This window comes from Eleutherodactylus coqui, chromosome 3 (genome assembly GCF_035609145.1).
Source record: "Eleutherodactylus coqui strain aEleCoq1 chromosome 3, aEleCoq1.hap1, whole genome shotgun sequence".
NCBI classification, from domain to species: domain Eukaryota; kingdom Metazoa; phylum Chordata; class Amphibia; order Anura; family Eleutherodactylidae; genus Eleutherodactylus; species Eleutherodactylus coqui.
Genome location: NC_089839.1, coordinates 83,332,735 through 83,357,334, shown reverse-complemented (window position 1 = coordinate 83,357,334; position 24,600 = coordinate 83,332,735). Strand labels below are relative to the sequence as shown.

The window sequence follows — 24,600 nt, the reverse complement described above, 5'->3', positions numbered from 1 at the left end:
TACTGAAACTCTTAATACTGTGACTGATTTCTCTCTCTCTGTTTCTGTGCTGCACAGAGGAGTCCCCGGAAGGTGAGACGCTCTCTTGTTTATCTCCTCACATGAGCCACAATTCAGGACTGAAATGCACATTGGAGTCCGCCATATTGTAAAAACTGGTTCTTAAGTGACATCGATCTAGATTTGTATAGGAGGATAATCTAAAGTCCCTGTGCAGAGATGTCTATAGAGACGTCCACTGGGCGTAAATAAAACAAACATGGTAAAAATACTATCCAGGACATGCAGAAGTGATCCGTGTGAAAATAACAAATTGGTCCAAATTTCCCTACCAGGGCTTAGTGTGACACTGAGACATGTAAAACATACAAGGAGACTGGATGGATAACAGCACAGACTCCCAAACTTCACTTTCACCTCCATCCTACGTGGTGTCGTTGGACCTTCGCATTTGATGAAATGCTCTTATCACTCTTGTAGCATTATTGATGTTCTGATACAACAGTTTTATGAGCAAAACCTCTTTCTGTCAGAGCAACTACCATTCTACAGTACAATCCCTAATCTCACAGTACCCCTGGTGATATTTTTAACACACACACACACAGCTTCCCCGTGTTTTGGATAGCAGTATTACCAATTTTGGTTCACCTCTGCCCAGTAGATATGTCTCCAGAGATCAATGAATAGGGAAACGTTACTGAGGGGCCATACAAAACAAATACAGGGTGATCATAATGAAATGGTAATTCCTCATTATGTTACAGTAATCCTGTAGGGCTGGGCAAACCGCAGGAAAGCCTCACTTTGGCTAGCACAGTTCTTATTTGCAGGTCACTGACCTTGACTGGGCTGGATGTATTTCCCTGTACAGCCGGGTGCCTGAGGTGCTCCGCAGTGCAAGGAAAACATAGAAAATCTAGTCTTATAACCAGTGTTTTGATACTCTTCCCTCTTGTGATAATTGGGTCTCAGAGGTCAGACTCCTATCCCTACCTCCATGCCATCAGTTTAGAATACAGGAATACCCCTTTAACAGTCACAGAAAGTGTTACATTATAGCCAGCCCTGGTATATAAGTGTACATGTTGCATTCAAGAACTGCAGCACGGTCATTTTGATGGGCATAGTGTACCCGTATTTAACCTATTAAGGACCAAGCATAGTAACTTTACAAAGCTTGGCTCTAGACTTGAACCCTTTCCAATCCACTGTCTGACGTCTGAAGACATTCCGATTGAAGGCTGTACAGCTCCGATGTTAGAAGACGTCTGGCAGGGTATTACTGTATGTTACTGGCCGCTCTGTCGGGGGCCTCTCCAGAATGTCCCATACTGCAGTACTGGCTCTAGCCAGCAGACAGCACCATTGTATAATGGCAGAAAGACCAAGCCTCCTAGAAAACCCTGAATCCAAACTGGATTGCAAAGGGTTAATACTGGCCGCTAGCTTAAAAAAAAAGGGTGCTGGATTAAAGTTCCTGCTCCTGCAATCTAGCAGGAGCATGTGGGGTTCTCGGTTGTCAGACACAGCAAAGGACCCGGAGGAAAATACAGAAGTGGTTTTTAACTGCTTCTGTCTTCTGTACAAGCTACATGGCACTCAGTGAGGGCTATCATGTAATCCCTGGTGACCCCTGGCATGTCAGAGCTGCAGGGCCTTGGGTGACTCCTGACCAGCTCTGGCAGTGACTACTGTCCCACTAGGTGGATGGTTTCCCTATAACTGGGACTCATGGATGTTAGTGTGAAATTAAAAAAAAAGGGTGCGCGTCCCTCAGGGAAAAAAAAAACACTACAGTATAGCCCTGTCTCTTTTTTTTTTTTTTTTTTTTTTTATTTTGGAAGGTCAGGAAAAAAATGGCTACATAAAACCACCATATGGGTAAAATCGTTAAAAAGGGTCTGGTCCTTTTTAAAAACAAAGGTGTTTTCGTCTTAGAGGGATTAGCTCTGTATTTTGAAGGTAGCGCCTAGATGCATGCTGTTCTTCTGAACTTACAGTATTGCGTATCCTGCGGCACCAAAGTTTGGTTCCACAGAACAAGCAGGCCTACTGAAGGTGGCCTACACACCTAATATCACTGCTGTGCAAAGCGGGCCATAAATCTGCCAAATCCATTGGTCTTTTGACTTGGAGACTTTTCTGTACATAGCATGGCTTATTACAACATGTCCATGTCATGTTTTCTGACACTACCAATACCAAGTATTGCAGAAAGTGCTGCATTGGGGGAAAGAACAAACTCCTTGGGTGGGCAACAGAACAACTGGACCTTCATTTCATGTCTGAATTGTTGCTTGTGCTTTATTAACAATTCCCCTCTCCTCCTCCTAACGATCTCCTGTACCTAACGCACTACTTCATGTTCTAGGTGTTTTCCAAACTCTACGAAGTGTGTAAACGTCGGCTGCCCCGCCGGGCTTTACCGTCTACACAAAGACACAGAAGGTCATCGAACAATAACAAGAAGAAAAACTAAAGCGTACTCTTTCCTTTTGCGTCTCTTGAGTATTTGGTTTCTATGGCTGGAGCGATTAGCAGAACAGATGTAACGGGCTTATAATACCATTGTCTGGTTTCTACATGGCAGGTTTAGGGATCCAATGGCCCTCCAGTTATCAACGTACATAAATTCTCAGCATGCACCACCAGCTGGAGAGCCGCAGGCTGCCTATCTCTACCATAGGAGAATCTCATATATATATATATATATATATATATATATATATAGACTGCTTTTGAGTCATTTTAATTCGCTTTAGGCTACCAGATCCAATTGAGAAGTGTCACGTTATAGGAGCACAATTTATTTTTAATTTTTTTTTTTTTTTGCCATGCCTTCATTATTAATTTTACATGTCTGTTTGCATCTGTTTTAACTGTGTTCATTTTCATGCCATTTATTTTACCTTTTTTTTTTTTTTGCACCTTTTCACATTACTAGGTGTTGAAGCCAATGAGTGATACTTTGATGGAGGATAATATAAGACAAAGTGTGACCAACTCAATCAAGGCAGGTCTTACAGAGCAAGTGAATCAAGCTACGCGGCTAAAGACAGACTGACAATCCATCTCTCTACGGCATCCTTCCCTAGCCTATGCTTGTTTTTGTACTATGAGAACTGTGTAAAAAATAATAAATACAAAATAAACCAAAGTTTACAATTACCACTGAAGGTGTAGTAGAAACTGGCACATCATATTACAGCCGTGAAATCTTGTTTCCCCAAGTGGATAAGCTACGCAATTGTTAGTTCGGTTATGGAAGCTGCTTTTGCACCTTTTTTTTAGTGGCAAATTCTGGTTGTGCAACCTCTTGACTCTTAGTCCCAAGTGGTGGTCCTGTCATTTTTTGTTTTAAGGAGTTTTTTTTTTTTTCTTCTTTTTTTTTGGTCCCAGGACAATGGCCCATTAATGCTTGGGGTATCGGCTGACCTGGTTGAGCACCACTGACCTAGTGATTGAGGTTCTATTCTTGTGCCATTTTTTTTGGAATGGTCCGCTCGCATTCTTGGAAATTTACATGTTTCATAAAATCAAATTCTATTTTAAAGAGAAATGAATGTAGCGTTCATTTTACAATTTTAATATTTATATTCCGTTAAGAATGTCATCTATGATAGACAGTTACGTTCTAAATAAATCTATTGGTTGATTAACTGCCTTTTCCTTGTACATGTTCCCTTTAGTTCAGTGTCTATAGAAATGGCTTGTTGTATGGAAGGACTTTTTAAGTTGAGAAAAATGCCTTTTTTTTTTTTTTTAATTAAATCCACAAACCTGCCATATAACATAGGTGCATATCAAACAAGGAGGGGGGCGCTACAGAGTTTTCCCTTTTTTTTTGGCCTTCATGTAAATACTGTATGCTGTTAATTTTCTGGGAAGGGGAGGCAGGGTGCAGCACCAGTCCATCCATTAGTATAGACTACAGCTTTAGAGAGTTGAGAATCATCTGTACAGCATTTAGTTATTTTCTATACGAGATCAGATAGGGCATGTATATGATATATAAATAATATAAATACCAATTTTGTATCAAGTTTTTGTAGTCCATGCCAAATCCTGGTTTTGTGGTAGGCTAAGTGGAGTCCCTGCACAGGGACCATTTGTGGCTCTTGTGTGTGAATGCATCAACCAATCTGAAGTTTTGATATATTTGTGATAATTTTCCTGCCTTGAACACTGCTGTCTCTACCCAAGGGGTCCGAGAAGAAAAACAAGCATTTTTGTTGTGAATCTTTGTCCTGTTTAAAATTTAAAGCTGTTTCCTGTAATTTATTTTCAGTATGATTAAATCTGTTGTATATATGGCACATCAAGCAGTGCGTGGTGTCTTCTTTATACTGAAGGATAATGGAGGTAGTTCTCCTCCCTCCACCACACTTTCTAAGTGAGGAGAGTGTACACATATAGTGGCCATAACCTGGGGTTTTAGTGGTGGCCCTGCAAAGCCATGTGACCATTAACAATTGGAAAACTAGACCTGCTAGCAACACACATTGGCACTTTTGTTAGCCACACTGTGGTTACTACATGAGTAATCAATAAACTTCCATCAAAAACAAATATTAGGCCGGCAATGTATTTACAGAGATATTCTCCCCTTGAACAGGGAAAGTCTACCTTGAAATACTTGCATCTCCTATGTATACAATAGGATGCATTTGTATGGGTTTGTATTACCGCCATGTGCTTAAACGGATTCTCCAGGTACTGCCCGCTGTCAAAGCCAGGGTACACAGAGGTCGGAGTGGAAACCGCTGCTCTGACCCCTGTGTAGTGTCCGACGCTTGTAATTCCAGGTGCAGCTCTCATTGAAATCAATGGAAGCCTTGTTTGCAATTGCAAACGTATCTGCTGCCATTGAGTTCATTGACAGGTGCTCCAGCCATTACACGGGTTTGCGCAGCGGCTTACGCTCTGACCCCTATGTACCCCAGCTGTGACAGCGGGCGCTGCCTGGAAAAAAAATCTAATTTAATCTAGTATAGCGCCAACTTATTTTGTAGCACTTTCAGGTAAATTTATTCTTCCTAAACCATTGCCACACCTGTTCACATTAAATAGGTTAGTCCAGGTTTAGAAAACAACCTGTGATGTCCCAAGATACAATGTAACTAAAAATGTAACCTCTTACCGATGGCCTTTTTTGCACCAGAATGACTAGTGTACATCGCTACATGCTAAGAGCCATGACATTTAGTATTTAAAAATTTTTTTTTTTGTCTGAGGTTTTATTTTGGGCATCAAGTTGTATCTTTTTAATGCTGCCTCTTTCGTGTACATATAATGCATTGTTTTGTGTTTTTTTTAACAGGGTTTACCATACAGTAAAAATAAAATCTTCGTTTTTATTCTGTGGGTTAACATGATTACAGTAATGCCAAATTTTTAGTGTTACTATTTTGCTACAGTATAAACACTTGTATTTGCAATGCCTCAACCCATTTTTATCTTTCCTCCAGGGGAGCTATGTGAGCTATCCTGTTTCCCCAAAAATAAGCCTTCCCCGGATAATGACCCCAATTTTTGAAAAAAAAAAAAGGGGGGGGGGGGGGGGTGGTTGAAATATAAGCCCTCTCCCAAAAATAGGCCTTAGTAAACTATATGGGGGAAAAAACAGCAATACTCACCCAGCCGGCGGCGTCTGGGTCCCTCGTGCTGGTCTCCTACCCTGCAGCAGGCTGCCCATGTCCTCAGCGTTGAAACTGCACTCTTTTCTAGTGGCAGGGCTTTGAATACTCCACCTCCACCAAGTGAGTGCTGTGACTGGATCACATGTGCCGCTGACTCAGCCAATCAGAGCTAGCGCTTGATCATTTACAGGCATTCAGTAAATGACATCACTGAATGGCTGTTATTGGCTGAGCCAGCGGTGCTCGTGATCCAATCACAGCAGAGAGTGCAGTGGCAACGCTGAGGACAGGGCAGCCTTCCACAGCAAAGGAGCCAGATGCCGCGGGCGAGGTGAATATAAGCTCACCCTGAAAATAAGACACTGTGCCTCTTTTGAGGCAAAAATTAATAAGACAGTGTCTTAGTTTCAGGGAAACACGGTATTTATTTCTACAGGATGAATTGTAGTTTCCATTGGTACCATTTCGGGGTTATTTTCTTTGAAAGGAACTTCAGAACTGCTTCTTGCAATGGTTCAAAAGGTGAGACACAACCCCCAAAGAACCACAAAAAGATCTAATTGAGGCTGCCACTCGCAGGAGTCTTTTTGCTAAGCGCTCTTAAGAGATCTGCCTTCCCAGAAAGGTCGACGTTCCACATAAACTTTCAGGGTGGCCACACTTGGGCCTTTATCTAGGCCATCAAATGGCATAATCTAGCCTCCTTTGTACCAGGTTAAGAACACCCTTTACATTCTAGCATATGTGCACAGAGTCGGCTCTGGACTGTTGCAGAGTATTTAGCATTGCTTGAAAGAGTCTTCTCGATCGTAATAAGGACTGATCAATCTCCAGGCTGTCAGGTTCACCCTCTAAGTGCAGACAGCTGAGTGCCTTGGGAATACCAGGTTCTGTATGTAGGGGGAAGCTTCTACTTACATCCTTGACTCATAAGTTTGAATTGGGGGAACCCAGACCTCCTGGGCCAGAACGACGTGATGGCAGTCACTGTGGCCTGGCCCTTTCTGATTTTCATCAATACCCTCGCTATCATGGAAACTGGAGGGAACATAAAACCTAGCCTTAACCTCCATGGGTTGGATAGAGCATCTATCATTTAGATTCTTTCCAGGACAGGGAACATAATTTCTCCACCTTGGCATTAATGCTGGTGCCCATGAGATCAATCACATCACTGTCTGGTGGGACATGAGAGAGATCTTAGGACGCAGTGGCCATTCTGCTAGGACAGAGACTCAATCTGTCCACCACCACATTGCACGATCCTCTGATATGCAGAGCTGTTAGGTGGGAAAGATTCTCCTATGCCCATGTTAAGATCTTTCAGGTCATATTGACCGATCTGATCTTTATTGGCCTTCCTCTGAGCCTTTTTGAAGACTAGTTGTTTTTCTGTCACCAGATGGGAGGTTCAAATGAATTAAAGGTCTTAAGAATTCAATTGTATAAGTAAAGTGCACAAAGTTTAGGACCCATGGGTCCTTTTTCAGATCCCATAGGTAATGGGAAAAAAATGCCTGTTACTGGAATATCTATTACAGAAATCTGGTTTCTTGACTTTAGTTTGGCCCTGGAGTGCTTAGTGCCCCACTTTTCACCCAAGCTCCTTTGAAAGCAGGCTCTGGACTGCCGCTTCCTTCCTCTCCTAAATGCACAGCCTCTACTACCCAAAAAGCCCCCAAAAACTGTATGTACAAGAAACCCAAATAGTCTACCTGGCTCATAAGGCATGCCACCAAAGTGGTACTCAGGAGGTACTAGTGCTTGCTACCTTTCTTGGTATGCTGGTATTGTGTGTTAACCCAAGCAGGCAAGTCAAATTTGGTCTTTCGTGTTCGGGTATAAAAACATAATTTGGATGAGACTTAGTCCTTTGAGAAAGCTACCCATGCAGTGGCGATACACATGGGGTCTGGGCATGCATACCATGGAGTGAGTAACACTATTAAAGCACAGCCTCTATTTTCTAGCAACGTGCATTGCCGGCCACTTTCAGTGTCTGAAACAGGGATGACTTTGGAATATAAGCATAACATAAAGGCAATGCCATGCTCCAAAATTTACATGGAAAATCTGGCATAAACTAAGCCAACTAATAGGTGGTATAAAAGTAGACTAGACAGTCTAGGGGTTTATTCACAGTTTCCTATGCAAGTTGCATCCAAGAGTCAGACTCAACTCACATCAGACAGTGCAAGAACACCCGTTCATGTGCTGTCCGAGCAGAGGGGACAGTGGACATTGCATGTGCTATTCTCATCCATCATACAGATGACAATGGGACATGCTGAGACTTGTGTTACATGGACTGCGTGTCCGTGAACAAGTGCATATCTGAAAAGGCTAATTGAAGTCAATGGGCTCGTGTGCAGCCAGTTGTAAGAAAAAAATCAAGTGTGAATAAAGTCCTAAAAATTCACTAGACTTATGTCATTGATAAATCTGGTAGCTTTTAAGATTGACTTATGGCCCATTTACATATAGCCATTATCATTCGAGTGATAACCATACAGTGTAAAAACACAAAAATCACGCACTATTCATTCACAGTTTAAGTAGACTAGTCAGCTTAAAAAAAAATCTTGTTGGTTTCTAGTTTTGTGTAAATGCTCCCCGCAGGAGGTGAAGCGCTGAGCTAGAAGTGGAAAATGCTCTGCTTGAGCGCTGTTGACTTTAGCAGCGACGACTGTCGGCCCGTGTAAGAGGGACATAAGTTTGCACTGCATTATAGTATTAGTAAACCTGCCCCATTGCACTAGTAATGAAATCTCTACAACAGCCTGTAGTGTCGGAGACCTTTTTTGTCTGAATGAACGGCACATTTCAGGTTTTATGTAATAGAGTATGCTGATTTCAAAAATCAAGACAAAAAAAATTCTCCGAAAACTATCCTTCTTCTAAATAGTATATGAGTAAATTGAATAGGCTAATATATGACTGTTGTAAAGGTTATATTTTTTTGTACTGTACGTACAGAAACAAATATGGTTATGATGTTTCATGTATTTTGGTCTAAACAGCAAATATGTATTTTGGGCATAAAAATATATAAAATATGAAAATTGATAACTATATGATTTTTCGTTTTTTTCAAGTGTAAAGAGGGAGGTGTTACGGTTTTCAAAGAATTTTTCCGTCTTGATTTTTGAAATCAGCATACTCGATTACATAAACCTGAAATGTGCCGTCCAGACAAAAAAGGCCTCTGACACTACAGGCTACTCGACAATCTGTGCAGAGACATACATTTAACTTTTTGCAGATTTTATAAAACACTAACCTAGTTTCTGGCATCACAAGGTTTAGCAAATACCATCAACCCCCTTAAATAAGTCATTCCACTGGAATAGGATTTGTGTTTACTAAGGGCTAGGTTTAACCTACAAGATTGAGGATATGTGCACATGGAACGTAAACTGAGCATTAAATCTGTTGGAGCTACATGTGGATTTTCTATGCATTTTACCCCATTTATTGAAAAGGCTGAAAACTACAGCAAAAATTGACATGTCAATTTGAAATTCACTTCCAGATGCAACTCCCGGAGCTTTCCAGTTTAAAAACGCTTTAGTAATTGTTAAAAAACAAACAAGAAAAAAAAGTTTAAAAAACCATTTTCCCCATAATTTTTCAGTACATTATGGTACATTAAATAGCACCATTTTAAAATACAACTCGTTACGCAAAAAACAAGCCCTCATTGATGGATAAATGAAAGTTGTTTTTAAAGTTTGGGGGGGGGGGGGGGGGGGGGAAGAAAATTGGGGGAAAAAAATCTGCACATCTTAAAACGGTCTAAGATTTCTCTAGTATTATATGTATTTTAATGTAAAATCAGCATTTAACAGTATATGGAGTGTGTGTGTGTGTGTAGTTTTCCTTTTCTTGTCCTCCGTGTACATAGACCTCATTGCTGGCACGAGGTTTCCTTCCCTTACACCATCATCTCCAAACTGACATTCATTGCGGGAAGCTGAATACATCTATGTTTTTATATGACAAAGAGCTGAGAAACCACTGATTGCGAACCCTAAGCAGAAATGTAAAGCCTGGGACAGATGGAGATGAACTTGTAGGTTGAGAAGGTATGCGGAAAAGTAGAATTAATAGAGAGCATAACATTTTTCAATTGATGCATTTCACTCTATATGGTTATTATACCCCAGCCTCCAAAGTCTTCAGCATAGGATAACATCCTGTCCCCAAAATGACATACCTCACACAGTCTTTGGCACCGTGACTCTACCAAACTACCGTATATTGGCAAGACATGGCTGATGAATTACATCGTGGATGGGGTTTGTATTTTTTTTATTGAAAATTCACCAAATGTATTTACAGCGGTTTACAATGGGATGTTTGGCTCGTATTGAAGAGTTAAATAAAAGATAAAAAGATAACAGTAAAATCTGATCTATAAATGAAATCCAGACAAAAATAAAACACGATGGCCAGTTGTTCCACATAATCCTTCTATACAGGGAATCGGACTCTTCAAATCAGATCAGCAACTGTGAGAAAAAAGTTAAAAACATTATTACTTGAAAGAATAAAAAAAAATATATATCTACTTCAGAGATTGGAGTATAGAATGTTCAACTCATGAAATCAGACACACATAATGACTAGTTAATAGATAAGCGTACGTATTGTTCCATTCCAAAAACGTCTGTCTTTGCACAAGGACCTAAATGTTAAAGGGAACCTGTCACCAGGTTCATGCTGACCCAACCGTGGGCAATATGAAACCAGGACATACGTACAATGCGTGTTTTATTCCGAACACACTCAAGTGTGATCCTAAATGGCGCTCTGTGTCTCTCCCCAGCCACATAACCTAGTAACAGCTGTCTCCCCGCTAGTGTATAGGGAAAGAGCGGTCACTCTAGAGGATGTGGGCAGGGAAAGGCCAGAGCAGCACCCATAGCCATATGCTAAAAATGTGAACTTAGAAAGAAAAACAAACAAAAAAAAAGGATGTTTAATAATAATAACATATGAATTTCATAGTGTTTTGTTACCAGCACCCCAAAACCAAAAATGTATGACTCATCACCCTGGCAAGTGGGAGCTCTAGAACAGGGCTGTGAGGCTGCATAGACTGCAACTGCACTTACAGAGGGCAACTGATGCCAAAATATAGACTACTAAATAGGGCGATACATACCATTCATGGGCATTTCATCAATCTGAGTGGAATAGTACTGCTCAATGTCTCGTAAGATACGGATATCATCGTTCTTTACAAAGTTAATTGCAACACCTTTTCTTCCGTAACGTCCTGAACGACCAATTCTATGCAAAAGCAAAACAAAATAAATATAAAGCATATATAGCTACAAAAATTGGAAACGGACATTGCAGCAGATTGACCGGTATGCAATTTTAATTACATGGAGGATAACATACCTGTGGATATACAATTCTCTGTTGTTGGGAAGGTCATAGTTAATGATGAGGGAGACCTGCGGAACATCCAAACCTCTCGCCCAGACATCGGTGGAAATCAGTACTCGACTGTAAAGGGAAGTAAGAACTCGTGAGGTTATCAGTTTATACTCTAACACCCATCTGAGCTGAAGATGCAGTGATTACACTCCACGGGTGAAAATATCAAATGCGCTTCATTCGAAAAAAAAAATAGAAATCAAGCATGCACATTACTGACAGGGTTTTTTCTCACTTCAATTAACTGTACAAACCAGCTGCCAGTGAATATACCAGCACCCACATGTATGCCTGTCATGATATTTCCCACCTCAGCAACCTAAGACAATGCTGACCCATCACCACGAGCCTAGCGGAAGAAATCTTCTTATGAAATGCCACAACATTTTTCTACAGGAAGATGTTCATATACCATAAAAGCATTGCCCACCCAGGGCATAAGAATATCATTGGGACCCCCCCTCAATTAGCCATACAGGTTCTTGGTCTGGCCAGTTCAGTTAAGTATGGACATCAATTGGTGCAGTTTAATATTACATTTCCCAAGGAGAGTGACTGAAGGAGAGCTCTGCAGATGGCTTGTCCACTTCTCCGTGATCGGGTCAGGGAATGTGAGGTTTGTCAGCAGGATGGCCACTGGCAGATGTTCTACACAATCGCTGTACACTTACCTGGCACCAGATCTGAACTCTTTCATGATGGACTCCCTCTCTTTCTGGGGCATGTCACCATGCATAGAAGACACAGTGAAGTTAGCTTCTCTCATTTTCTCTGTCAACCAGTCAACCTAAATAAAGCACATAGAAAAAGTCAGAATGAACGAACAACTGGAAGAGTTTAAACACGATTGAAGTGAAGCTTAGCCTGAAACTCGCACCACATATGTCCGACCATCGTCACTAATGTCAATCAGGAGCTTAATACAAACCAGAAGGAGTAACAAAAAAAATGGGAGCTCTCTCATTGAGCAAAGATGCTGGTGAACCATCTCATCATGCAAGATCATCCTAAACTAATAAAACAAAACCTCTAAAAAAATAATATATTAAAGTTGGATTTAACTGGCAGAAACAAGGGCCGTGACTTAAAGGGGTGAGATAGTGGATATCTTGCTGACTGGTGAGGCTCTGACCACTGGGACACCCACTTATCTTTTAAATTGCAACTCCAGTGCATCCCAAAGTGTGGGGAACGGAGGACGTGCATGTGAGCCTCCACTCCCTTCGCTTCCCTTCAATAGGATTGCTAGAAACAGAGTTCAAGTGCTCAGCTATCTTCGGTGGTCCCACAAAAGTGAATGGAGCAAAGGTGCACATTTGCATATTCTCTGCAGCCTACACTTCAGGATGCACCAGGGCTACAATCTTGTGACTGGTGGGGCCCCAACAGTCAGGTCCTTCAATAATCAGCAAGTTATCACCTAATCCTGTGGATATATAGCTTAACTTGCCGTGATGGCAGTACCCATTTAGGCAGATAAAATTTAATTTCTCACCTTTCTTTTTGTGTTGCAAAAGATCACAGCTTGTGTAATGGTGAGTGTGTCATACAAATCACACAACGTGTCAAACTTCCATTCTTCCCGCTCCACTGCCACAAAAAACTGCTTAATGCCTTCCAGCGTCAACTCATCACTGTAAGAAAAGATACCACAAATATCCATCAAAGATAGCCGTTCATAAACCAAAAGCACTGAACAATTGGGAATAAATGTTGCGGTTGAACAATTACCGTTTCACCAGGATACGGATGGGATCGGTCATGAATTTATTGGTCATTTCCAGGATTTCATGCGGAAGTGTGGCACTGATCAGGCACACCTGTGTGGCAGGTGGCAGATACCGATATACATCATAAATCTGTTCTTTGAAACCTGAAGTTAACATAAAATGATAAAGAAAATGAGCATTGATGAAACAGGAAGTGCAAAGTCCTTAATGTAAGCAATATGTAATGATGTTACCAGGATTAGTTAATACTTGTCTTACTACTATTCTAGACAAGCCTATTGTACTCTGATGTAAACAATATTTAAGGGTGCATTTACACAGGTGATGCGAGTTGCACCGAAGATGCTCTGCATTGTCGTTGCATAAATCTCTATAGGACTCTCAACCAGAAGCAAAGTGCAGCACAATCTCCTGCAGTCCCATATAGATGACTGGAGCGGTAATGTACAGGCTTTACTGCTGCTCCATTAATAAGGGAGGACATGGAACCACCACTTTGTCGGTGGAGGTCCTAGGAGCTGGATCCCCACCGATCAGACACTGCACATTATGAATAACTTTTGACCTCATCCGCCCCTTTAAAATTTGACACCGTCAAGGTAAATAACTGAGGTAAAAAAAAAAAAAAAGTTTCCTTCCTAATCTTTGCAACAAAGTTTTACTTTAATTCAACTATTAAAAGGGAAAACAAACCTTTGTTAAGCATCTCATCAGCTTCATCCAGCACTAGCATTTTAATAGCCCGTGTTCTTAAGCTTCTGCGGCGAATCATATCTGTGTGTGAGAATATTGAGATTATACTAAAATCAGTCTATGTAAACTCTTTAGCTACAAGAAAACGCATTATAAAAAGATAAAGCAAGTTAAAACCATATGCTTACCAAAGACACGGCCTGGTGTGCCAGCAACAACGTGCTGCCCATAATCTAATTTTCTAATATCTTCCCCTACATTGGTTCCCCCAATGCACGCATGACACTGTACATTCATGTAGTCACCCAGGGCCAGAAGAACCTAGAACAGCAACCAGAGTGATGAGATTACTGGAAGTACATAGGAAAGCTATAGCAAGAAGTGATGAAAAGAAAACCAGAAGCCCCCACCCCCACCCCCACCCCCAAGTGCAACAATATATCCCAAAATATAAGCAGCCATATTGCTTTACCTTCTGAATCTGTCCAGCCAATTCTCTGGTTGGTGCTAAGATCAATGCCTGTGTTTCTCGGACCTACAAGCCAACAACAACCATTACAATTTCTAATAAAATCAGTCACATATTGTTCCAACAATGAAGTATATGCCGGCAATATCCATGGCATAGTGATGTAATGCATAAACTGAAATGTGTCATTAGAACCTTCCTAGAAGACAGACCTCATCCCCAGCCCAACGTATACTTCTTTATAGGTTATAGAGTGTGTCGTCGTCCCCCATATGGGAGGGATGCATTCAGTTGGTTGGATGAATGAACAAGTGTATGATTGTGTTGGATAAACGACTGCTTGAGCGCCGACGTCACCGCTAAGGTCGTTAGCGATCGGGCAGGGCGTTTACGCTGAAAGACTTCACCGGAGAAACGCAGGCTTCTCACTTCTTGCTTTACCTTCTATGTGAAGCACTGAGCATTTACAGGTAACGAGAAGCAAGCGATAGTTTTTTCGATTGGAAGTCAGCAATAACAAGTGAGCGATTTTTTTCCATTTACACATTATTGCTAAAATTCATGAATGAGTTTTGAGTGATAATAGTAACATGTAAATGGCCCACTAATTGGTGTGGCGGGTCACCAATATACTTTAAAATACTCACATGTACTTCCAACCTCACTAATGATCATTATCCGGTGATGAACAATACATACTACATTGTTTGGAAACTTTACAATGAATCACCAAAACAATACAGTGCTGTGAAAAGATTTATATTCCATGTTTCATTGTATTGTAAGTTTATTACAAAAGTTTTGCATTTTTTTTAAAGTTTGCAAATAAATACAAATTTTAAAAAAAAAAAGTGTAATTCCCCATAGTTATAATGTATCAGGTGTGCATTACATAGAAAACAATGAACAAAGGGACCCGCCTCTGACATCCATATGTCCTACTACGCCTTGACAGGCTAAACCTCTTAGCAAAAACTGCAATAATTATCGATCTGAAATCAACTACTTCAATTAGATAATGTGAATCACCACTTGTCTGCAGGTGAGGACATTGGTATTGTCTAAGTAACAAGATGCTTTACACAAAAAGATAACAAGTTACCTGAATATCCAAGCACTGGAGGACAGACACACAAAATGTGGCCGTTTTGCCTGTACCAGACTGTGATCTGCAAGACAAAAGCGAAGACGTCAAGAAACAGCAAAAGTATCCCTGTAAGGACTTAAAACTGCTCCGTAAACCAAATAAAAGAGCAATAAAATGAAGAAGTTACACGTAAATGTAGAACAAATATATAACTGCTGTATGTGAACATGGCCTGAAGAGGCTAATGCAGACAAAAATACTACGGCTAGACAACCTGCTAGTAGTTACGTGTCTGTAGGGCCCGGAATAGCCTTACTTTTATTTGGGTTTGGTACATTACAGCGGAACAAAATCAAATTTGCATGGAAACATTTAGGGTGCGTCACACATGATGGATTTTTATGGAGGTATGCACCAGCTTCCGCAGCCTTTGGTGCAGATTTTAACACACATCCACAGCACATTTCACAATTTCAATTGAAGAGGTTGAAGTCTGCTGTGGACCCGCATGGAAGTCTACAGATTGACACAAATTAGGGTGCAGTTTTGCCACAACAGAAAATCTACGGCAATTCCGCTATGTGGGAACAAAATCGGTAAAGACACCCAGCGACTACAACACCACAGTATTACATAGAGCCCATTAAAAGTAATTGCAAATACCTGGCAGAGACGAGTCCGGCTGGCAGCTCTTCCCTGTGGCTTACAGAGGGGGTAACAAGTGGGGCCCCCATCTATGATACTTCAGCAAATTTGTTACAGTATGCATAACCTACTTACTGTTACATGTGGCGTCCTATTAGGCCTTCTATTGGCTGCAGCTGTCACATGGGTAAACAACCCATGTGATCACTGCCACCGATGTGTAAATAATAGACTGGAGCCAACAGCAGCGTAGAGGTGAAAATTAATGTTTATATGTAACTTGTTCCCCTACAGCAGGGGTCCCCAACTCCAGTCCTCGGGGACCACCAACAGGTCATGTTTTCAGGATATCCTATGGTAAGAACACCTGTAGCAATGTCTGGGGCACTGACCATAATTACATCACCTGTGCAACACTGAAGAAATCCTGAAAACATGACCTGTTGGGGGTCCCTGAGGACTGAAGTTGGGGAACACTGACCTATAGCCCCAATACATAGAATACTCAGAAAACACTTTTAAGTGTATATTTTGCTTTTTATTTCTTTATTTTATGTGCTAAATGTCTTAAGAAATTTAACCAATTCGGTGCCCGGTGTGATTACTTACTGTGCAATTACATCTCTTCCTTTAATTATCTGCTTAATGGCCCTCTGTTGGATGGCGGACGGCTTCTCAAACCCTAAAAGAAAAACAAATATATTCATTTATTTTCTTTAAAAAAAAAGCCAAGAAGGAAAACTACAATATATGAAGCTCAATACAGCAGATGTGCCCTGGCAACGGGGTGTTGGGGTGGCTTATGCTTCCTTTCGTACATCTCATGCACATGTCTCTGCACCTCAGAAATGTGTATACAGACAGTAACCGTCTCTAGAGCCATGGTCACACGCTATAATCTGGGTTGGAAAAACAAGACGTGGATTCAATAGAAACCTGCGGCAGATATCAAGCATTTAACATTGATTCTGCCATGGACTTACATATCCCCTGCTGCACAGATTGTAGCCTCAGTCAACGGGGCTAATGCGTGTTCAGCAAACCAGACGCAGAGTCCGCTTCAGAGACAGATACGCCACTTATTTATGATCACAGCGAAGATTTAGTATCCACGCAGTCTAGTACATCACAGATTCTCATTCAATGGGACATACAGTGGAAACATTTAATATGGTATCAGTGTCAAACTCCCAGTGAAATCTGCCTTGTGAACGAGGGCTGAGGAGAACTGGGGGCCTAAAGTGTCCCTCGATTAATGGAGTGACAGTATCCACACCGCTCTGAGACGGTTGAGCACAAGCGCTCGGCTACCTCTGTATAAAGGAATGGGGGCAACCCCTTCAGCATTAAACACTACACTGACAGACGGGGTGAGCGGTCGTCCTACACAGACCAGTTAGTGGGCCGAGGGGTCCTACAAGTGCTCGTTCGTCTAACAATCGGGCCGTGTAAAAGGGATCAACAACACATGGTGCCCTCGGTCAATTCGAGATTGCAAACTGGATCGATGCGAGGATTTACACCTCTCATGTGAACTTCACACTATTGTAACTGAAAGACGACAACATGAAACTACAGGAACAGACTGATAGAACCCGCTCTCTGATGGCACACAGCTAAATAAAAGTGGAAGGATCTTTTTTTTTTAGTTTAACCCTTTCCAATCCAATTTGTTTCCTGGTTTTCTTAGGGGGCTTACTCTTTTTCTGATGTTATACAACAGCGCTATATGCTGGTTAAAGCCAGTACTGCATGAGGTGACACGTTGGATAGGCTCCGACAGCAGAGAGGCTGGCAATATACAGTAAGAGAACCCCGACGGACGTCTTCCAACATCGGAGCTGTACAGCCTTAAATCATAATGTCTTCAGACATCAGTGGATTGGAAAGGGTTAAAAAAAAAAAAAAGTAAAAATGGCAAAACTTTTTTTTTTACCAATCTCAGTGGGGAATAAAAGAGGAAAGGCTCCCTCACAGGCGCTTTACAACGGCGTTCTGAGCACCGCACTAATAGTGGTATAACATTCCCATAGTTTGCAATGGAGCTTAGCGGACATCTGTTTGATTGCGGCAATTTCCAGCACTGCGATCTTCGGGCGGAGTCTGTTCTATTTATTGCGTTTGGCGCACTTCATCAATGATAAGGTGTGCTTAACCCGCTGTCAGACGCAGGGCGCTGCGGCCCAAGACAAAAGTGAAATTGCGGCGCTTCGTAGCGCTGCTGTTTGAGGGAGGCCTAAGTAGGCAGGCAGAAAAGAAGCCAGTGTAACAGAACTTTGGTAGCCACTTGCACTGCTCACCGGCCAAATCCAGCTTATTTAGGCTATTTGGTAATCACAACACCACTTCCCAGCCACTTCGGGCTTATTAGCCACCAAAGCTCATTCTTTAGGGTGTTCTACACAAAGTTGACCAGGTGCATCAAGTTTCAGCGAGTTCGCCTGCTTACATCAAGAACAGCAGCGACACAAACGTGGATGTTTTTTTGGGAACGACCTGTGAGGAAAAAGCGAATTTATGCAAATGGGTCCAGCACCTCAACCAAACTATACAGCAAGCTGAGACTTTATACGGATGGTGGATGAACAGTCTGGAAACATTTCTTCAAAATTCCAGGTGGTCCGGCAGGGACCCTCTCCCAAATTAGGCCGGCTGACATGGAATGACCCAGCAGCAATTTCCTTCATGCGCATGAAAAATTGTACGTACGGCGAGCCGGCGTTCACACAAAACGCATCAAAATCTAAAAAAAAAGGTGCAGGTTTGCGAGTGCAAAACAGACCCTTTACCTGGAGCGACATCGCCCCCTCCGGTGTAACTCCAGCCTCCGCTCACAGCACTATTGAGTGCTACATGCAACGTATATCTGAGGAGTCGCTGCTACAATGTATTACACGCCTATTTGGCGCACGTTTGACCAGTAACCGTCACTGTACGGATGTGTGCAGGCTGCTATATAGGTACAAGGCTGCAATCAGACATTAACGCCACGTGATGTGCATACAGTATAAGATTTATCAAGGAGGAAGAAGAATAAGTGGCGCTGCCGTAACAGCCAATCAGGATGCAGCTTTCATTTTCTAAATGAGCTCTAAAAGACGAGACCTGGAATGCGATTCGTTGCACTAGACATGTGACCTGCTTTAGGCTGTATCGCACACAGACACTGCGCCCGAGCGCCGTATCGCACACAGACACTGCGCCCGAGCGCCGTATCGCACACAGACACTGCGCCCGAGCGCCGTATCGCACACAGACACTGCGCCCGAGCGCCGTACCGCACACAGACACTGCGCCCGAGCGCCACACCGCACGTTACACTGCGCCCGAGCGCCACACCGCACGTTACACTGCGCCCGAGCGCCACACCGCACGTTACACTGCGCCCGAGCGCCACACCGCACGTTACACTGCGCCCGAGCGCCACACCGCACGTTACACTGCGCCCGAGCGCCACACCGCACGTTACACTGCGCCCGAGCGCCACACCGCACGTTACACTGCGCCCGAGCGCCACACCGCACGTTACACTGCGCCCGAGCGCCACACCGCACGTTACACTGCGCCCGAGCGCCACACCGCACGTTACACTGCGCCCGAGCGCCACACCGCACGTTACACTGCGCCCGAGCGCCACACCGCACGTTACACTGCGCCCGAGCGCCACACCGCACGTTACACTGCGCCCGAGCGCCACACCGCACGTTACACTGCGCCCGAGCGCCACACCGCACGTTACACTGCGCCCGAGCGCCACACCGCACGTTACACTGCGCCCGAGCGCCACACCGCACGTTACACTGCGCCCGAGCGCCACACCGCACGTTACACTGCGCCCGAGCGCCACACCGCACGTTACACTGCGCCCGAGCGCCACACCGCACGTTACACTGCGCCCGAGCGCCACACCGCACGTTACACTGCGCCCGAGCGCCACACCGCACAGAGACTCACACGAAAATAGGACCTGCAGAAGAAAGCGTCGTGGCTCAGTGGTTAGCACTGGTGCTGGGGTTCTAGGTTCAAGTCTGACCAAGGGCAACATTTGGATGGCGTTTTTATGTTCTCTCTGTTTCTTCTTCTTGGAGAACAGAGGACAAGCATGGTGGCTCAGTGGTTAGCATTGCTATTTCAGGGTGCCGGAGTTGCAGGTTCAATTCTGACCGTGGGTGATGTCTGTATGGAGTTTTTCAAAGTCGATATTGTCCTTGATGAGATTTTACTGCAAGGCAGCAGTGCTAACCACTGAGCCCCATTCACTGAGTAACTACCAGCACCCCCAGGTGTCCTATGGGGAACGAGACCTCCTCCTGAGAATGGGGATGTTCTCTAGTACGGAAAAAAAAAGGAGGTCCAGGTCTAGCCACCCTTCCGTACTTAGTCCTGAGCCGACCTCCAGGCAGTGTACGCTCCTATGATGCTCAGAGGTCGCCCCAGGAGACCCACAGACAAGGCAGGACACACTTCCATATCTCGGAGGTAAGGTATGTCAGTGGGGCTAGACCTTAACGAGAACCCGTCTCCAGCTACGAGCTCCATGGGGTTACGTGCTCATAGGGCAGGGTACAAGGAAACCGGGAAGTTTTTTCTCTTCTTACATTTACCCGCACGGTCAGCAACTTAACGTTGGCGCACGGACTGGTGATCAGACTCCAAGCGGCAGGCTGGGTGAGCCCACGTAAGATGACACAGTTCACCCGCCGACTCATGGGGTGCCCGAGGCGGGTAAGTATAATACATACCCCCTTAGACCTCCGGCAGAGTACTAGAGCCTAGTGTACGGCGCTCGCTGCACGCTATCCTAGATCGGCCTGCGCTCACACGTGGCGTTTTGTACCTTTAAGAAATTTAAAGAGACGACCCCATTGTGAAAAAACACATACGGTTTTCTTTTTTAGGCCGCGTTTAATCGCATTTCAAGTCCGCAACAAATAGACGCCCCGTGTGAGCGCAGCGGGCAGGAGTTATGTAACATAATGCGCCCGGGGAGCAAAAAAAAAAAGAAGGCACTTCTGCATGTAGGAGCCGTCCGGTTTCCAGCATCCTGCCGGTATTTACAGGACGTGACGGCGCAGATCTCTGCGCCATTTCATCCTGTCCTCCAACGGTAACAGAGGCTCCCAACAATCCTCCAGAGAAACGGACGGGCCGCTTCCGTTTCACTTCCGGGTCAGTGTGAACACGGCTCTCGCACTCACCATACGCGTAGATGCCCCGCAGCAGATCTTCCCGCAGCCCCATCGTGTCGAAGGTCGGGGTGACGTCCACCTCCTCGCTCGTCTCGAACTCAACTTTCGTCATGTCTTCTTCCCTCAGGAGCCTCTTCCGGCTGGACCCGCTGGTCACCCCCGCAACTCCCGCTGTAGCCGCACTCGCCATGACTATGCCGACAGACTGGAGAACACGCCGAGCACTACTGCAGGCCGCCTGTCGTGTCTCCCAGAATTCCCCGCGAGAAGGCGGGAACACAAAACTGTCGTCAGGCGCACAGCACGCAACGTGATGACGTCAGACGAAACGTAACATTATAATCTCGCGATACTTGTGTGAGGCGGTAGAGGAAACTACATGTGGAATGTTGGTGGGGTTACAGTGAAGGGGCCGCCATTTTGTCGGAGTCCTTTTTTTATTATTATTATTATTTAACCTGAACAGATAGAACACAGGAAAACAATATCAGGGTTTTGTTATTACACGTGGCTTTAAAACTGCAGAGTTACTTTTAGGCTCCTTTCACACAGGCATATTTGCGCACACAATGCGCAGAGAATAGAACAGGCTGATTTCAATGGGTACGTTCACATGCGCATATTTTCCTGCACATTTCGGTTGTGCAAAAAATAAATAGCTTTATTTTTCTGTGCTTTTGGGCAACAAAAGGCCCAATAAAAAGCAATGGGGAAGCACAAATGCATGCATAATACGTTGCTTAATTGGGCAAAAAAAAAAAAAACATCTGGAACTAATCAGCCAATTCAATCGTGGCGTCTTTGTTTGCTGCGCGCAAATGTCTTGTGGGTGCAAAAAGTACAGTAAAATACGGCGTTGTGCACACAAAAAAGTATTGCACAGTCCGCAAATACGCAAAACTCAGGCGCGCAAATACGCTCGTGTGAAGCCGGCCCTATGCTTACATAGCCACATTTTTCAGACCTAAGCCATATTGTGGTAAAGTTCACCCAAAGTGTAGTTCACACCTTGTGAAAGCAGGTTTTAGGCTTCCTTCAGGGTTGCTTCACACAAAGGGGCAGACTTACTTAGTGCTCCTTCACACAAGCGTATTTGCGTGGCGTATTATTTATGACTTTTTTGCGCAGGTAATACACAGTGAATGAAACCCATTGACTTCAATGGGCTCGCTTATATAGGAGTATTTTTTCACAGGATGTGTGATCACGTAAATATATGCAGCATGTCCGAGCTTAGTGCGTACTACACACCATAGAGGCCCATTGAAATCAATAGGATTGCGTAAATACGTGCAAAATATGCAGGAAGGCTGTGTATACGCTGAGTACAAACGAAAACAAAACATTCTTTTTTGCACGCGCCGATATGTAGCGTATGTGTGCAGACAAAAATACTCAAAAGCCGGCGAAATACTTCGGCGTAAACAATTTTTGGTCATGTAAATATGTAGTGTAATTACGTAGACAAAATGCGCTTATGCCCATGTGAATGAACCTTAGGGCTCATTCACACAGGCGTATTGTTACCGCGTATTACACACACGTTTTTCCCGTTCGTAATACACAGTGAATGCAGGCAATGAAAGTCTATGGACATTTATTCTTGCATTCACACCTGTGTTCCCGCTGCGAGGGGACATCTGTATAAAACACAGGAGAAATAAATCGCAGCATGCTCTATTTCCCTGCGTTTCATACGCAGTCCTTAAAGGGCTCCGTATTGAAACGCTGCCCCATCGCAATGCCTGTGAGAGGGCAGCTTTTAGTACGGAGCCCCGCTCTGCACAGAGCAGGGGATTTGGAAAAAAAGAAAGTCACACTGCGCATGTCTGTGACGTCATAGTCCCGAGCATGCGCAGTGCTTATTGCAGCCCATATGCAATCTATGATGGCTCTTCATAGAGTAGGGGCTGCGATGAGTACAACGCTGCAAACTCATACGGCCGTGTGAACGAGCTCTAAGACCGGCAATTTAAAGGGTTTGCAAATGTGCTATGAAACAACAGACCCAGGATCACTTAGCCATGCGGCACCCCATCAATCCAGCGTTGCAGCCCCGCTGTTCTCTCAGTCTCTGTTGACAGCGGAAGTCAGACGACCGCCCTCTGCCAATCAGAAGCCGCAGCTATGTTCTTCTGGCATCAGAGCTCACATCCTGTGTGCCACGATGCCATGAGACTGAACAGTTCTACACCTCTGATTGGCAGGTAGCAGTCACCTGACTTTCATTGTCATTAGAGACCAGAAAAAGTGGGGCTGCAACGCTGGATTGCTGGGGTCGAGGACGGGTAAGTACTGATGGATCTGTTGTTTTAGCACATCTGCACCTGTCAGATATTTGTAGACAGCTATTAAGTATCCTCTCAGTCTTGTGTGTTACAAGCTACAAGACCGCTCACCATCCTGGTAACTCTTCTCTGAACTTGCTCCAGTTTGACAATGTCTATTTAAATTGGGGTATTCAGAACTGCACACAGTATGCCAGATGAGGTCTGACTAAGGGTGGACACCCACTTGCGTCTTTCTTGCGCATTTTTTACGCGATATCGCTGCGTTTTTCTAACGCGATTGTCAATGGGACTTTCTAATGTTAAAAAAGCTTTGCAATTTTTCTGTGATGCGTTTTTAACATTAGAAAGTCCCATAGACTATCGCGTTAAAAAAACACAACGATATCGCGTGAAAAAAAAAACGCTCAAGAAAAACACAAGTGAAAGGGTAGAGGGGGTTAATTACTGTTACATCATTCACACTCACAAACTGGCGAAACTCCAGTGGAACTCGGAAACAGTGGACATAACTCATTGACAGACATAACACACTTATAGACAAACGCCCAAAACACGACCAAGCATACCCACATGCATAAACAGATGTAAATAGATACAGAAAATGGCAAATGAAGTTCAATGTTGATAAATGTAAGATTATACACATGGGCAGGAGTAACGGATGTCACCAATATACACTAAATGGGGTACTGCTAGGGAAAAGCGAGATGGAAAAAGACCTGGGGGTACTAGTGAACTGTAGATTTAACTGGAGTAATCAATGCCAGTCAGCTGCTGCAAAAGCTAATAAAGTCTTGAGGCGCATTGAAAGAGTTATAGGGGTGAGGAACAAGAACATTATCCTCCCACTATATAAGGCACTTGTCAGGCCCCACATGGAATACTGTGTACAGTTCTGGTCACTGGTGCTCAGGGGAGATGTTGCAGTGCTTGGGGGGGATTCAAAGAAGGGCAACTAAACTAATACATCGAATGACGGGACTGGAATACCCAGAGAGGCTAACAAAGCTGGGATTATTTACCCTGGAAAAAAGACGGTTAAGGGAAGATCAAATAACTATGTATAAATACATAAGGGGACAACACATGGATCTCTCCCAGGATCTGTTTATACCCAGGACTGCGACGGTAACAAGAGGGCATCCGCTACGTTTAGAGGAAAGCAGGTTTCATCACCAACACAGAAAAGGGTTCTTTACCGTAAGATCAGTGAGGCTGTGGATCTCTCTGCCTGAGGACATGGTGATGGCAAAATCCATAGAGGAGTTTAAGAGGGGACTAGATGTCTTTCTAGAGCGCTATGATATTACAGGATATAAATTTTAGGTGACCAGCGGGTTGTTGATCCGGGTATACAGGCAGGTAGGAACTATTAGAGGTTGATCCAGGGATTAGTCTGACTGCCA

At 43.7% G+C, this 24,600-nt stretch overlaps 2 protein-coding genes across 4 annotated transcripts in view; one reads left to right on the top strand and one right to left on the bottom strand.

Annotated features, from left to right (window-relative positions):
- ATL2 (atlastin GTPase 2) overlaps positions 1-4,319 on the top strand; it is a 46,400-nt gene extending 42,081 nt beyond the window's left edge. For 2 of the 3 annotated variants that reach the window (XM_066595804.1, XM_066595806.1), the window contains exon 13: positions 2,948-4,319. In XM_066595804.1, coding sequence (XP_066451901.1) covers positions 2,948-3,067 — 120 coding nt within the window. In that variant the 3' untranslated portion in view covers positions 3,068-4,319. Of the gene's footprint in view, positions 1-57; positions 73-2,374; positions 2,723-2,947 lie in introns of those variants that run through there. The other variant, XM_066595807.1, reaches the window with a different exon arrangement.
- Positions 4,320-9,936: 5,617 nt separating this feature from the next.
- EIF4A3 (eukaryotic translation initiation factor 4A3) lies at positions 9,937-21,190 on the bottom strand. The gene is made up of 12 exons (XM_066595803.1): positions 20,913-21,190; positions 16,324-16,396; positions 15,085-15,151; positions 13,986-14,048; positions 13,702-13,834; positions 13,514-13,594; positions 12,822-12,963; positions 12,586-12,724; positions 11,762-11,877; positions 11,052-11,159; positions 10,810-10,937; positions 9,937-10,153 (listed from the first exon to the last, which is right to left on the bottom strand). The coding sequence occupies exons 1-12, from the start codon at positions 21,091-21,093 to the stop codon at positions 10,137-10,139; spliced, it is 1,248 nt and encodes a 415-aa protein (XP_066451900.1). The 5' UTR covers positions 21,094-21,190; the 3' UTR covers positions 9,937-10,136.
- Positions 21,191-24,600: the final 3,410 nt, after the last annotated feature.